Raw genomic sequence first — 16,476 nt, 5'->3', positions numbered from 1 at the left:
TGATTTTCTCAAGAATTATATCAATTATGAACTGAAACTCATCACCTGATGAGATTTCAAACATGTAAATTCTTCTCCTATTACAACAAGAGTTGCCATCTTTGATTCAAGCTTATTACATTGTGTTAACATCTTCTCCAATTAATTTAGCTTGAGATAATTACATAAACATGACTTGAAACAATGCTATTTCCAAAATTTGCATATATATGATTTTTTTTTTTTTGAACTACTGAATCTTGCCACTTAAAATAGTGCAAAAGGTGATTCTCACCGACTTAAATTCATCGTGCGCGTGCAAGCATACACGCAATAAGATTTACAAACAGAACACAACATAAATTTCAATTTTTACGTATATGTCACATTACCTATGCATGAAATGGTGTATTTCACTTTTTAAGAGAAATAAAATAGTGATATTTTGATTTGATAAGACAAATTGGGCCATTTGCGTGATATATATATATATAAAGGAATATTTAATTGCTAGATATGTAAAGACATAAGAATTAGGTGCCCTGTGTACCTTGTTCTTATGTATGAACCATAGAGTCAATGGAGCATAAAATGAGATGATATATATGCATCAATTTTTCAATTATTTTCAACTCAAACGGCCAAATATATATATATATAAAAGGTAGATGTATGGCTGATGTTATCTGAAATTGTTTATATGCAAATATATTGTCTATAGCCTTTTCAATTGATCATGTAAAATGGTCTTTTTTTTTTCTTTAGTGATGTTAATCAATTCCTTGGCTCAACTCTAATTCAGATCGGTTCGATCCCAATTTAGTGTAGAAACAATTTTTAGCTGGGGCCAAACTGATCAAATGATTGATTCGTAATTGAACCAATTAAATCGTTGATTGGATTACAACTTTATAACTAAAGACGGTCTCCAACCTTATGAACTAAACTTAAAAAGTGACCACATATATATGTATATGTCGCGTATCTCAACCTATTGGTTGGGATACATGATATAAGACTTCTTAGGTTAGGGGTTTGAATCCTCTTTGGCACAGTTAGCCTCAAAGATGCGGTATTCGAATTGTTAGACACATTAAGGATGATTGAGGGCTTGTATAATAGCCTCTTGTCATTTCTTAAAAAAAAAAAAAAAAGGAGAGAAAAAAAAAATTGTGGCATTGAATATAATTTAAACAAATATATTTGGATATCCACAATGATTAGATAGCCGTTTTATCGTTTAAACATACTCTCTTAGTTTAATATCATCCTAAAAAAATAATATTTAGTAATTATTATGATGAAGAATACTGTCTATTATTCTTGTATTTCTCTTCTATTTGAATCCCTTAATATTAAGATAATTTTTAAAAGTCTCAATTTGAATTTATTTATATTATTCCAATCTTATCTATGAGAGATAATATTAAATCGCACATGGATTATCATAAATAAGACAGCATTAAACGTCATTATAAGAAATATATATCAAATCAAGCAACTATTACAATGTTTTTATCCTAAGATAATATTTATTTAAATCACGAAAAATAAAAAAAAAATCAGAAGGAAAAGCAATTAAATGTCTACATCAACCTACCTCAATCTTATTTGAACTCTAGCAATTTGACCCGGAACCTTCTAGATGTTTCATTTTTTTTAACGATTATACAATTTAATTAATTATATTTTATCATTTGTAATTGTAATTATGCTCATCTTGTCTCTTTGTGCCTACCAGGGGTGTAAATGAGCCGGACACGGCCGAGATTATCCGAGCTAAAAGAGTGTTTTCGTGTTCGGCTCATTTGCTTAGCGAGCTGAATACTAGCTGTTCACAAACAAAGAGTAGTTTTGACAACCCTAATCACTTGGTCATAAGATGTCAAGGATTTGGGCAAGATTTAAAACATCATTTAAATCTAATTTAATAATTTTTATTCAATTTTCTTAATTAATACTTTTAATTGATTATAAATTTTTGTAGCCTTGTAGTCAATTAATTTTTTTTAATATATATATATATATATATATATATAATATTGATTAGCAATATTTCGAGCCAAAATAAGCAGAACACGAACAAACAAATATTTGTTCGTGTTCAGCTTGTTAATTTAGCGAATGAGCCGAACACGAGTTGTTTGCGAACAACAAGCCGTTTTAACAGCCCTAGTGCCTACGTATCTTGAATATATATATTTTCTAATCTTGTTAAAATGTTCTTATCACACCTGCCCGAATTCTTATCACACGTATCAAAATTATTGTTGGTTCTAAAATTATGTAGAGCATGGAGTTGCATTGATGAGCAAAGAGAATGGATTTAAGATAAAAATTGTTAATTGCTCGAAAATTTATTCGAATTTTGGCTCGTATCGAGACCTGATTAAAATAAATGAGCCGAGCTACGAGCCAAAATTTTGTATAGAATTGTTTTCAAGTCAATTTTGAGCCAACTCCAACTCAGCTTAAAATAGAATTGTTTTCGAGTCAATTTTGAGCCAACTCCAACTCAGCTTAAAATCGGATCTTTAAAAACACCAATTGTGATCCTGTCGAATTCTTGAGTGGGAATTATGGATTGTTCTAGAATGTAGGAAGCCTAATAACACCACCTATTTCAATCGAAATCTATTTCTACTTAGGTTATTTGCTATGAGAGAACTATTTATATTTGTTTCTTTTGATATTTTAGGGGGCTTTTGATATTATTATTATACTCTTCAAAGTGTTGTATCACTTTCTTTTGTAAGTGGTGTATTTATATCTTTTCGAAGAGTAGGTGGTGGATCCTCCATGTCATTCATACATCATAGTTTTTGAGTTTTGTTTGTTATTTTCAGTCGGAACAGTCATCAAATGTCATTTATCCTCCTTCAAATGTTGTTGGTCGCCCATATTATCACCGCATTACTACTTCACGACACCTCCCTACCAAACCAGCTTTGTAAACGCCTTTTAGGAACCGTATAATGATATCATCTGATATTAGAGCTTAAAAAACTTTAATATTTTAGGGATTTATCTTCCTTGCTTCTAAATAAAAAAAGCAATACAACCTTTGACCCACATAAAAAAATATTTTCATTATATCCAAACCATTTCTACCACAATTCATAACCTTAAGCCCAAATTTTCAAAAATATATCTTTTTAACTCTACCAATAATCTATCCTAACATGTACCACCAAAATTCTATACTTTGACCAACCTTTTATCTACAACCTTATACCCATCAAAATCTTAATTAAGAGAAAAGGATATGCCGTCATATAGGAGAAATTTACAAAGAGGTGTCCAAGACTTTATTTTGGAGGAGATATTATAAAAAAAATCTTTCAATTGCAACAAAGATTTATTCCATTTGACAAGAGATAATCTAGTGAGGTCACCCACAGTTAAAACGGTGACACACCAAATTTAGGGTAGGAAGTGAATCCTTATTGAACCACTATCTTGATGATTCAACATGAAATATCATAGAAAAAGCTAGAATTTTGAAGCAAAAAAAGATCTACTAAATTTTAAGTGTTGCATTAATTCAATAAGTTTATCTAATGGATCCAAACAATACAATGAATTGTTGAGTATAAAGACATCATCCAGAATAAGAGAATTACAACATCCGCTATTAAACTCAATAATAACGCCATTTTGTGGAGGGAGAAAGTAAATTGTATTCGGGGAAGAAAAGACTAAGATAATCATCAAATGTAAGATGGAAAAAAAGATTCAACATAAATATCTACCATCATATTATCGACAAGAAATACTCATCAAAATCCACTACCTGTGTCAAAGAGGTTACTCTGTGAGGCATAACTGAATTCAATCAACTCATGTTGAACAATAAGTTTATGGAACTAGGGGAGCACACCATGGCAGGGGGACTGACCTCTTTTACTAGTAATATGGTCCAGTTCCAAGCTTATTGGTTTCTAACAGGTGTATAAAACCTAGCTTTAGATGTGAAGAAATAATAATATCAAACAACTATTAGACCTTAAAAGTAAACTTCAACCCTATGATTAGTCAGCAAAAACTACACTCAATGGAGCACTTAAGTTGATCCCTCCAAAGGAGAAACTCATACAAAGTAGAGAAAAGATGAAGACCGCCATTGCTCCTAAATCCATCACAACCAAAAAGTGTTTCAAGTGTCATCTTTTTGAGCATATTGCATCAAATTGACCAAATAAAAAAGATGAACTCCATCACTGATTAAGGATCGATTAAGACACTAAACAATTACATAGGAAATTCATAGTAACATAAGAGGGATTGAAGTAGTTAAAGTGGAGTATCAACTTGTGACTAACGCGGAAGAGATGTCAATGATTCATGTTGAGCCCGTGAGAGTGAATCTAACACGATTAACATTGGTTTAACTATAAGGTAGTGATTTGAAGGAGTCGATACCAGAATAAGGCCAACCTCTGTTGAGCGAGTTATCAGATATTCTGACTGATATTTTACCTTTTGGTATCTATTGTTGAATGAGTCTCGACTTTTCATAAACCATATTCCTGGATTTAATCTGCCAAACCAACTCACTTATGGGATGCGAATTGCCGATTATGAGAAGTTCCATAAATATGTTACATATTTAATAGTCAAAGGCTTTGTTCGTGAGAGTACGAGCCTAGATGCAACTCCATCTTTGATTGTGCTAAAGAAGGATGACTATTTATTCTACCAAAATATAGTTTGGAAGTACGTATGTGTTTTAGAATTGCTTAAAAAAACATGATCAATATATATTTTATAATAGGATTATCTCAGACATAACAAAATGATAACTTTGCGATGATGGTGATTGATTAATTCTAGAAGCCTACATAGCAAAACAAGAAACCTCTCCTAGTCAGGGCATGATGCAGGAGCTCTCCACTTTGTGTGATGCCGCAAAAAAGATAGATCCCGTAATCTCATTAGGGGTGTAAACGAGCTCAAAAATTGTGTTCGTGTTCGGCTCGTTTGCTTAGGGAGCCGAACACGAGCTGTTCGCGAACAAAAAGTCATTTTGACAACCCTAATCACGCAGTCGTAGAATGTTAAGGGTTGGGGCAAGATTTAAATCTTATTTTATATATTAAAACAGTTTAATCGATTATAAATTTTTGTAGTCTTGTAGTCAATTAATTTTTTAAAAAATACTACTCATCAAATATATATATATATATATATATATAATTGATTAGTAGTATTTCGAGCCAAAACGAGCCGAACACAAACGAACAAATATTTGTTCGTGTTCGGCTCGTTAACTTAGCGAATGAGTCGAACACGAGCTTCTTAACGAGCCGAACACGAACTATTCGCGAATAACGAGCCGTTTTGACAGCCCTAAATCCCATCAAACTCTCGATCTGGGTTCCGGTGATCGTAACCCCTAATGCCATGGAAAGGCTAGATCCCACGATCCAGTTGAGTTCTTGAGCAGGAATTCTATATTCCCGTGACAGCAGAAGCCTGCCATACCCAGGATTCCATCTCATTGCCTATTTTAGCACAATTTTCTTTCATTTCTATTCTTTTCCTATTTATTTATTTCTAATTGGATATATTCTATGAGAAAACTATTTATTTGTGTTTCTTTTATTATTTTGGAGGATTTTTTATATTTTTTATTGTGTTTAGAGATGCTATTTATTTTATGTTCTTCAGAGTGTTGTATATTTTACTTTACAAGTGGTGTATTTGTATATCGCTCAAAAACAAGTGGTGGATCCTCGTCGTCATCTGCAATGATCATTCATAAGTTTTTTGGGTTGTTTTTAGTCGGGATGTCATCTAACGTTATTTATCCCCAATCAAACGCAGTCAATCACCCATATTTAAACCCCAGTGCTATTCTGCAACATTTCACCACAAAAAATTGCTTCCTAAATACCTTCTAGGAGCCATACAACGGAATCAAATATCTTTATTAAGAATTTCTCACCTTATTATTAACTTTTTATTTTATATTCAAAAACTCCCAATCTTAGCACAAGAAAAATATTAAAAAAAAAAAATCTTTAGATTTCTTATATAGTTGCATCCATATATTTAGGCTTTGTTTGGGGGCAGCTTATCCGCTTCGGCGGCGTTTTGAAAACGCCACCTCACCATTTGGAAACTGCATTTGAGCAGCTTAACCGAAAACACATTTATTTTTTTACACTAAACATAGAACGCGGGTCAAACCCCGCGGTCCGCGTTTTCAGATAAGTGTCTTATCTTATCTGGATAAGCACAAACTGTCCCAAAAGCTGTTTAACATTCAATGGTAGTTCAAGGCTAGCAATTTGAAGCAAGTTGGGTTCTAATTGGACCTTCTGACATGTTTAACATTCAATGGTAGTTCAAGGCTAGCAATTTGAAGCAAGTTGGGTTCTAATTGGACCTTCTGACATGTTTAACATTCAATGGTAGTTCAAGGCTAGCAATTTGAAGCAAGTTGGGTTCTAATTGGACCTTCTGACATGTTTAACATTCAATGGTAGTTCAAGGCTAGCAATTTGAAGCAAGTTGGGTTCTAATTGGACCTTCTGACATGTTTAACATTCAATGGTAGTTCAAGGCTAGCAATTTGAAGCAAGTTGGGTTCTAATTGGACCTTCTGACATGTTTAACATTCAATGGTAGTTCAAGGCTAGCAATTTGAAGCAAGTTGGGTTCTAATTGGACCTTCTGACATGTTTAACATTCAATGGTAGTTCAAGGCTAGCAATTTGAAGCAAGTTGGGTTCTAATTGGACCTTCTGACATGTTTAACATTCAATGGTAGTTCAAGGCTAGCAATTTGAAGCAAGTTGGGTTCTAATTGGACCTTCTGACATGTTTAACATTCAATGGTAGTTCAAGGCTAGCAATTTGAAGCAAGTTGGGTTCTAATTGGACCTTCTGACATGTTTAACATTCAATGGTAGTTCAAGGCTAGCAATTTGAAGCAAGTTGGGTTCTAATTGGACCTTCTGACATGTTTAACATTCAATGGTAGTTCAAGGCTAGCAATTTGAAGCAAGTTGGGTTCTAATTGGACCTTCAGACAATTTGAAACTGCTATTGAAAGTGAAGCAATGAAGAAAACGATGCAGAGATAATTACATATTGGTACGGAGATATGGTGTGCTAGTAATCATGAGTATGGAGATGAAGATGTATAAAATTGCTCTTGCAAGGCTGTAGGGAGAGTGCAAGATTACACAAATATATTCGAGGAGAGTGAGTGATCGTGGTTGCAAAGATGGATTTGTTAGTATAGTGAGGGAGAAAAAATTACATGTGTTGTGAAAAACGGCGGTAATAAAGCGAAAAATCGGATCGAGAAAAATGCAAAATAGAAAGACACAATGAAAAACACAGATTTATGTGGTTCGACAAATTGCCTACGTGCACGTAGCTACAAAATTAGCTTGAGGAATTACACCTGTCGATCACCTCGATGATTACAAGAAATCACTATTTCTCTCTCCTCTCCTCCTCTTCTTCTCTCTCTCTCTACTCGAGAACTTCAATCCGAAGCACACTAGAAGAAAAACTTGGAAAGCTACCAATGCCGAAGAGGGATAACAATGTGAGCTAGCATGCCTATTTTGAATTTCATAATGTCATTAGGCCTATTAAGGAATTAATCAAATAATTAATGAAACCTATTAATCATTTCTTCTTCTATTATGCAGCAAATCATAGAAGGAATTAAGAACAATTAATTTGGAGTATCAAATATAATTTGCTGTCAAACATGATAACATGCAAAATTGAGCAGTGGATCAGTTTCCATATTCACAACAAATCTCTCACTTAAAGACTGGTACACTGGTTGTATCATCTACTAATTGTGTCGCTCTTTGTTTCAAACGTGGTATTCTCTACCTCTGCAACTCAAAGCCTCGGTCTTTATGTCAGAAGACTAGCTGAAGTCGAGCACAACTTCAGTTTCTCAAGAGCAACACCCTTAGTCGACATATCATCGTCATTATAGCTTTGTATCTCCAAGCTCTTTCTTGGCTTACTCATGTTTCTACTTACAACTCTCACTACATGGGCAATATCCTACCTCTGATGAAAGCCCTTTTCAACAAATCTAACCTTGCACCTCTTACTGTCATCAAGCACAATCTCACCTGATCACACACTTGTCGTGCAGTGCATTTTTCTTTGGTGGAAGTTTTGTCAGCTCTAAGTCCAATTTCCTAATAGGGAATCCATCTTTTTCGGTCGTTTTCTCAATAACGAAAGATGAAATTTATTCCCATAGAGGTAGTCCTCTATCTGCATCATCCAGTAACCAAAATCTGTGTCATTAAACTTCTCGATCCCCGATGTCATCACATCATCTCTGGCCATTGCTTTCCCTCATATTCGAACCTGAGTTTTGATACCAGTTGTTGTGAAAAACGATGACAAGAAAACAAAGAATCGGATCGAGAAAAACACAAATTTACGTGGTTCGACAAATTTCCTACGTTCGCAGAGCTGCAGATGATTTTATTAGCTTGAAGAATTACATCTGTCGATCACCTCGATGATTACAAGAAAGCACTCTTTCTCTCTACCTCTTTCTCTCTCCTCTCATCCTCACAAAGAAGCAACCTTCTCTTCCTTTCTTGCTCTTTCTCTATACTCGAAAGCTTCAATCCAAAGCACACCAGAAGAAGAACCTGAAAGGCTATCAATGTTGAAGAAGGATAACAAGGGGAGCTAGCATGTCTATTTATTAATTCCACCATGTCATTAGACCTATTAAGAAACTAATCAAATAATTAATGAATCTCATTAATTATTTCTTTTTCTCTTCTGCAGCAAATCATAGAAGAAATTAAGAACAATTAATTTAAAAATTAATTTCGAGTATCAAATACAATTTGCTGTCAAACATGAGAAAATGTCAATTTGAGCAGTGGATCGGTTTCCATATTCACAACAACATGCAGTTGAACTTAAGAGAATGACACCGTCATCCACATATATGTTAATTGTATGTAATATTTTCTTGTAGTGAAAACATAGTGAAGAGAGGGAGAGCTTAAGCTTGTGGTGATATATTTGGTGTTCTCCCAAGACAGTCGGAATGAAACTTTTGCATTATGCCAAACAATGAATTTGAAATACACCCAATCATGGTGAATTCAACATGCATTAGATTAAAAAAAAAAAGATTTTTTAAAGTTATCTTAAATTTGTAAGTGAGTATGACCCCAATTTTATTTTATTTCATAGCCAAAACATGAAGGTAACACCTGAACATACAGAAATATATATTCCTATGTAACATATACTTAATTATTGCGACCAAAGAACTCTTAAGAGCACATTGGACTTGAATATATAAATGTTTTATTCAAATTTAATTAAAATTAAAACTTAATAACTGAATTAATACTTAAATAGTGTAATTTAATTCTTAATTAGTAAGTTAATTGCTTCATTAATATAAAAAAAAATAAATCTAATGATTAAAACGTCCATATCAATATTATTTGCCGGGCGACCTCGCCACCTTCCCAGTACTGCCTCGCGGTGAGTTCACCGCCGCGCGTCGTACCCCCGCAAAATGGAAGAAATGAAGAAGTACGCACCAATAATAACCAAAAAATAATCATTGAAACAGAAAGTTACAGTAGCATTGTATTACACCGTCCGATGAAAAATCCTACGGTGATCGAGCACTGCTGCACCTGGAATACTACCTACCTGAGCAGAGAAACATGGAAGAGTGCAGAACTGGGAAGATGATGGAAATGCACGGATTTCGGCGAACCAATTTAATTAAATTATTACAATTCTCCTTCTCTCTCTTTTGAATTCTTTTCTTTCCGGAGGAAGATGACGGTGAGAGAGAAGTCTGAGCTCAGAAGGTTCTCCGGAAGGAGGTGAGAGGAGATAAATTAAAGAGGGGCGGCATTAGAGATTTAAGGCTGAGGTCCAGAGGTGAGAAGTAAGAGATGAAGGCGGTTGCTTCGCTGCTCGCTAAATTCACATTACTAAGGAAGAGAAGTAAGAAAATTAAGTTAATTTTTGGCCTACTTTTAAGTTGACGGGTCTTCGATATAATTCTCATCATCGAAGAGCGTGATTTCATGGATTTGCTCGAACCCATTCGTATCGTCCTTCCAATGGAACCTCGTTATCAAAGTCGAAATTGTACCTGCATATCGATTTCCGGTTTCTGATTAGCGAGAATGAGAGCAAGATTGATATTACAGTTCTATAAAAAACTAATTACCTGGCCGCGAATTGATGCTTTAATGATTTCTCCACGACGGTGAAGAACTCTTCAATCTCGGCGGCGGGCGGGGTCCTAAATTCAGGCAAGGACCGCCGGGATTTTCCCTCAGCTGATGAATCCAGCTCTCCCGAATAGATAATTTGATTGCTTGACTGTTCGATCTCTCTCCTGGAAAGTGAAATGTTCGAAAATTCTCATTAACACGAAATTGAGACGGAGGAGAGAGAAAATAAAAAAAATTCTTGAAACCTGTCTCGAAACCGCTCGAATTCACGAATGGAGCTACAAGCGACTTCCTCGCATGGCTTCAAAAGAGAACAAAATTCGAGTGAGACGAAACTATGAACTAATTTCCTTCAAGAACGAAAAAGATTAAACCAGATCACCTCGTGAACCGTGACAGTTGGAAACAATATATCGACATTCTCCACCGCTTCACAGGAAGAGCTACTTGAACACCGCGAGCTGGTCTGTTGTCCATTCCCGCAGATTCTCCCTTTGGCATTAAACACCAATTTCGATTGTTCCCGATGCGTCATCACCAAACTCCGACTCCTAAATTTCACATGCGCCATTCGCACATCTTGATCCACCGATCTAGCAGTCTTCCTGCTCCGACTATCCCTCACCTCCGCCGCCGCAGCAAGCGCGAGAGATCTCGCTCTCGTCCTCATTCCCACCACCTTCGACACCTCCATCACCTCAACCTTCGCGAATCTTCTACACCTCTTCATACATTTCACCATCTTCCTCTGAAGAAATCAGAACTGAAGCGCAAACAAGGAGGAAGGAAGATCAGATTTCGCCGGACCGTGGTGAGTGCTATTTATATTGCGTCAGGTTCCGACGAATTGATGCTTTCTACTTTCTCGTTAACAGCGCCGGGTTTACGTAACGGCGCCGTTAACTGGATCGGGTCGTTTGGGACTGTCGAACCGTAACCCGACGCGTGGCAATCAGTTACCACCGGCTATTGCAGGTGGCTGCTGGGCTCCGGATCGCACCAACCGGCTACTACCGGAAGACTAGTGAGCGTGACTCTTGATCCCGTTAGTGATCGTCATAATTGTGTCTTCGATGAAATTACTGTAATAGCCCAGAGCTTTCTTGAAAAGACCGGAACAATATCTCGTGGAGGGTCGGAACCGCGGTTTTGGTGGGGACCACCGAGGATCACATGGACGGTGAGGATGGCTTAAATATGAAGCCACCATTATGATTCATGCGTGAGAAGTTAACGGTGGGGATTAATGTGGCATTATCCTATCTTGATAAGACAGTTTCGCTTCCATTTCCTCAAAAGTGCGAGCCAATATTTATTTATTTATTTTTATAACTTTTTAATCGAGGTGATAATAAATAAAAAATTGCCGTGATTTTATATATTATATTTATTAATTTTATTTGTCATTTTTTTGGGAAATTATAAGAAAATTATATCAATAAAAATAAAATAAAAATAGAATGCAATATCCAAATAGCACTAAACATCAAAATATTAACAACAAACTAAGTCTTCTGTCGACTCAAAACCATCACCTTTCCAAATTCTGGAATGGCAAACTCTCAAAACATCACCAAGGTAGATCTCATCGAAGAGTCTTGGAGAAAGAGAGATAAACAACAAAGTAATGCATTGCTGGAAAGACATTTGAAATAGCAAACATTTACAATCTCCAAATCATCAACAATAATTGAAAATATATTATTGATCCGACATCATCAAATCAAACAACTTTGATATAATAACAACTAAGCCTGGATAATCGTTCAAAAATAACAAAAGAGAAGAATTCCAAAATAGTAGAAAGTCGATCATCACTCACGAAGCAATAAATCCACTCAGCAGTTCTAGAGTACTGCACTATACAAATGAGGAAAAGTAAATTTAAAGTGTGAAATAAGTAAGCTCAACCTAAACCATATCAAGACTAAGTTTCATTCCGACTCTCATGAAACTAAAGAGATAATATAATAGTATAAAACCTTAGAAATTAAATGGTTGAAAAAAAAAGTTTTTAGTCATATTTAAATGAAAAGATCATACTGCAATAAATTCTCTAAAGAATGGCAAAGTTATCATTATATGAATGGAAAAGATCAAATAGAGTATCTGAATTTATCAGATGAAATCAGAAAAAAACAAACAAAAATAAAATAACCTAACCATTAATATAAATGGCTGAAAACCAAAATTTCATCCAGATCTATATAAAATTGATAAAAAAATAAAAAAGAGAATCAATAGTGAAGAAAAAGAAAAATTGCATCATCAAAATAAAAAAAAAGGCATAAAAAATCTAACATGTAACATCAATTCAAATTCAAAAAACTAAATAAAAACCTATAACTTATAAAAATCTATAATTGAATCAGAGTGCATCTCCTAAATTTTCAATTTCTAGACTTATAACAAATTACCAGTGAATGTGATGAATATTAAAATCAATTAATTAAGACATTATTAACATCTCATCAATATTATCATAATTTAAAACTTCTAATAAAGAGAAGTTATTAAAAATATTGATATTGTCAGATACTAAATTATTGGCAGTAATCAGCTCAATCTGTTCTTAAATGTTTATTTCATTCTGCAAAACAACAACATCATTTACCATAGAAGAAACACCAATATTATCCAAATTTAGGATCTATATTATCAGGGTAATCATTATTAAAAGTTAAAACAGGAGCAGCAATATTAAGATCCAGAGTAATAGAATGATATTAATATTATTAGTTCTTTAAAGAAAATGAAAATTTTCAACGAAATACTTTTATTCCTCACATTTCCAAGAACATTAAATCTACTTTGATTCTTCTTCTAAAAGAAGGAATATCATTAACCAACATAGAAGTGTTTTTCGAATAAGTGGAAGTGTGATGAGAAAATGTAGATCAAATCTTAGACAGAACATGCTTCCATTCATAAATCACCAGATTTATAAATTCTCAATTTTTAAAAATAATAGTAATATTTTCAGATAATGGTGAATCCACATTAATCTGAACATTAATACAAGCAAAAGAAAGTCTAGAAGTCTTAGCAGTCAAAGCATTCACCGCAAGAGGGATACCAATCTTGCTAGTAATTTTTTAAATACTTTTTCTGGACCAACAAATAAAGGAAGGTTAGGAAATTTGATCCATATAGGAATTTCCTAAAAATCCTCACATATTGGTCGAAAATAAATAGTCCACTTCTTAAAAATAAAAGGCTTGCCAGCAATAAATCAATGAGCACCCCAAAGAACCATTTCAACATCATCGGAACAAGTAAATTTAAACAAAAAGAAACCCTCAATTAAACAAAGAGGCTCAGTTGAACCTTTCAACTTCCATAACTTGTTTATAATTTGATGAATATTATCATATAAAGGCTTTCTACATAATGCATACCCAACTACTGAAAGATTCCATTGTTGTGAACCAACATCAACCTTTTCATTCGAAGAAACAACTTTATCCTCTGCACAATGAACATAGAACAAATTAAAATCATTTGCAGCAGTAGTATTAAAAGAAATCAAACATTTCCAATAGCAAGAGTCAATCCAGAACCAGACAAAAGAAGAAGTTGAGGTTAAAGGAGGAAAGAAGAACTCCACAAATAAAGTAACAAATGACAAAAAAAAAACCCTAAAAAGTATAAAATAAACTGTAAGAGAATCAAAAGAAAAAAGATCTCATAGATTTCCCAAAATAAATGGAAAAATAAGAAAATCTGTAAATAAAAACACAAAGGAAACACACCTACATGAAGAAACCCCAAAATGGTTATGAAGATATCCTTATAAATCACAGAGAAGATAACACGCAGAAAAACTAAAAAAGAAAATGAAATTAAAAAAAATCTCAAAAAGAAATAGAAGATGATCGAAAAATCACCAAAAAATAAAATCACACAAAGAAACCCTACAAGGTTTTGAAGAAAGTCCTAGATACCAAACTAAAAAGGAAACAAAGAAATAAATAATTTAAACTGAGTCTCAAGAATTTTCAAGTGTCAGGGAAAGGAAAACCTAGAGAAGATGAACGAAAAATCACAAGATACAAAGTCAAAACAAGAAACCCTATAAGGTTTAAAGGATCTCATATGCGTCATAGTGGAACTCGTTATGATTAATAAAAAAAAATTAAGTCTATAGTATTGAAATTTTCTTCTTCAGAATTGTTCAATGTTTATAAAACAATTTAGTTAGAACCATACTATACAACTAGTACTCATGTGCATTATGTTCAAATGAGTTATTATAGTTCAAGTGATATATGCTTATTTATAAATTTCATGAAATAAAATAGTTATCAAATTTTTTTATTTTTTTATCAATGGTAATAAATTAGAGTATGTTGAAATAGTAATTATTTTAATTGAAAGGGGAATCAAATTTTTTTATATAATTCTTTATTATGTAAAGAAAATGAGTGAAGATGGTATGATTATTATAAATAGATTGGAGCTAAATAGATTGGAGATTTCTCGCGCTAAGATATCATGAGATGAGATTTCGTGTCCTATGATTTGTCTTGCATGAACCATATATTCCACTCTAAATCCTGTATTTCAATTCCAACTTGGCGAGATATGCTCTGTTGATTCATCTTTTGGGTTCTCCTAATTTAGCAATTTTTTGATGTCTTAAAGAGCTATTGTGATATGACATAATTTTTATAGTGAAGTGGTCCTAGAATGTTAAGGAAAATGATAATAATTATTAATTTGTTAAAACAGAAAATGTCAGTATCTAATGTAGCTTAGGTGACAACTCACTTTGATCCTGAAAGGTGGAGGATTTTTGGTCAATGTGTTGGACATGTTACCATCAATATGTCTTTGGGAATCTGATTGACTTAGGAAGAGAGGAACTGAATGGTGATTCTCAGACTAGTTATAAAGTCTTCATTTGATTTGATCATTTCAGGTAGCTTATGTAACGATCCAAATTTTCATGGGGCTAAAATTCTTAAGAGCATTTGTTACCTCCTTTGGAGTTTGATTTGAATGCAATCAACATATAATGATAAATTGATTAAGCCATAACTTAAAATAGCTACGACACATGAACAACCTTGATACATCACATGAAATAAGGCCTTGCACTTCTCTTTTACTATAAAGTCTAATTTTTAAGAGCTTTAAGTTTAAGCAATATGTAAGTACTGCAATATCATCCCTTATGATTTAAATCATTCACATAATGACCAAGTCTGATATTTTGTGACTGCAATAAATATAAAACAAGAATGATCAAAATTCTTTCAGATTGGTTGATAATCAAAAGGTTAATACCTTACACATAATTCATATATGTGATACTCAGGTCATATCATATATTCAACAGAATAAAATGAAAAATATAGTTTATTCATTTTTAGTATTAAAGGAGAATATTATATCACATTTAAGATATGACTATAATACTCTTTTCTCACTTTTAATATAATATAATATGAAAGTAAACATTATATTGATTCAATTTCCAAAAGGAATCAATTGTTTTTAACTGAAAATGTGATTACAAAGTTGATCACACACCACTAGCTCAATTTTCTATTGAATGATAAATGATGATGATAGAAATCAATAGATGATAATTTGATGATGGTGTTTCACTGATGATGTATGCACATTGATGGACAAAGAAGATCAATTAGATAATGAATAATTGATGACAATTAAATTATTAATTTTAACATAGATATACGACATGACAAAGGTGAAGTGTTGGAATCTTTCTATCGATCGGTCATGTCATATAGGCCTGAGTCAGACATCCAATTGCTTCGATTGAAATTATCCAGATGATACCTTCTATATAGAAAACTATAGATGCAGATTCACGTATAACCTTACTTATGCATGAAAAGGATGTATTTCATTATTTAAAAAGTAAAAAAAAAATGATTTTTTAGGTGTGATATGTAAATTTTAACTAGTGTAATGTAAAAAGTAAAATATATAGGTAAATATGTAAATACATTTGATTGTTCAAAAACTTACAATGTTGACCTAACAACATTTGGGAGCAAAATTACATTAATTTATTTTTCATAAAAGAGGCCCAAAAGTAGAAAGGCCGGCAAATGATGCAACTTTTGGAAGCTGATGCATGTAAAACATACATTAGCAGGCATTAGGGACCAGATCTACTAATCCCCATTGAAAGTATGGAATTAAATGTGACGTAATTGGCTGGGCGGACCCCACATTTGGAAAAAGTCTGTGGTCATGGCAGAAGGAGCCGCCACGTCGGATGGGGTCGCCCCCACAGGCC

The 16,476-nt window shown here is 33.5% G+C and overlaps 1 protein-coding gene across 1 annotated transcript; it reads right to left on the bottom strand.

The window, feature by feature from the left end:
* Positions 1-9,551: 9,551 nt before the first annotated feature.
* On the bottom strand, positions 9,552-11,004 carry LOC110029047 (cyclin-dependent kinase inhibitor 1-like). The gene is made up of 4 exons (XM_020731157.1): positions 10,585-11,004; positions 10,448-10,503; positions 10,196-10,366; positions 9,552-10,117 (listed from the first exon to the last, which is right to left on the bottom strand). The coding sequence occupies exons 1-4, from the start codon at positions 10,942-10,944 to the stop codon at positions 10,048-10,050; spliced, it is 657 nt and encodes a 218-aa protein (XP_020586816.1). The 5' UTR covers positions 10,945-11,004; the 3' UTR covers positions 9,552-10,047.
* Between the last annotated feature and the right edge of the window lie 5,472 nt (positions 11,005-16,476).

This window comes from Phalaenopsis equestris, unplaced genomic scaffold (assembly GCF_001263595.1).
Source record: "Phalaenopsis equestris unplaced genomic scaffold, ASM126359v1 Scaffold000544, whole genome shotgun sequence".
NCBI lineage: Eukaryota > Viridiplantae > Streptophyta > Magnoliopsida > Asparagales > Orchidaceae > Phalaenopsis > Phalaenopsis equestris.
This window is presented reverse-complemented; position numbering and strand designations above follow the sequence as displayed.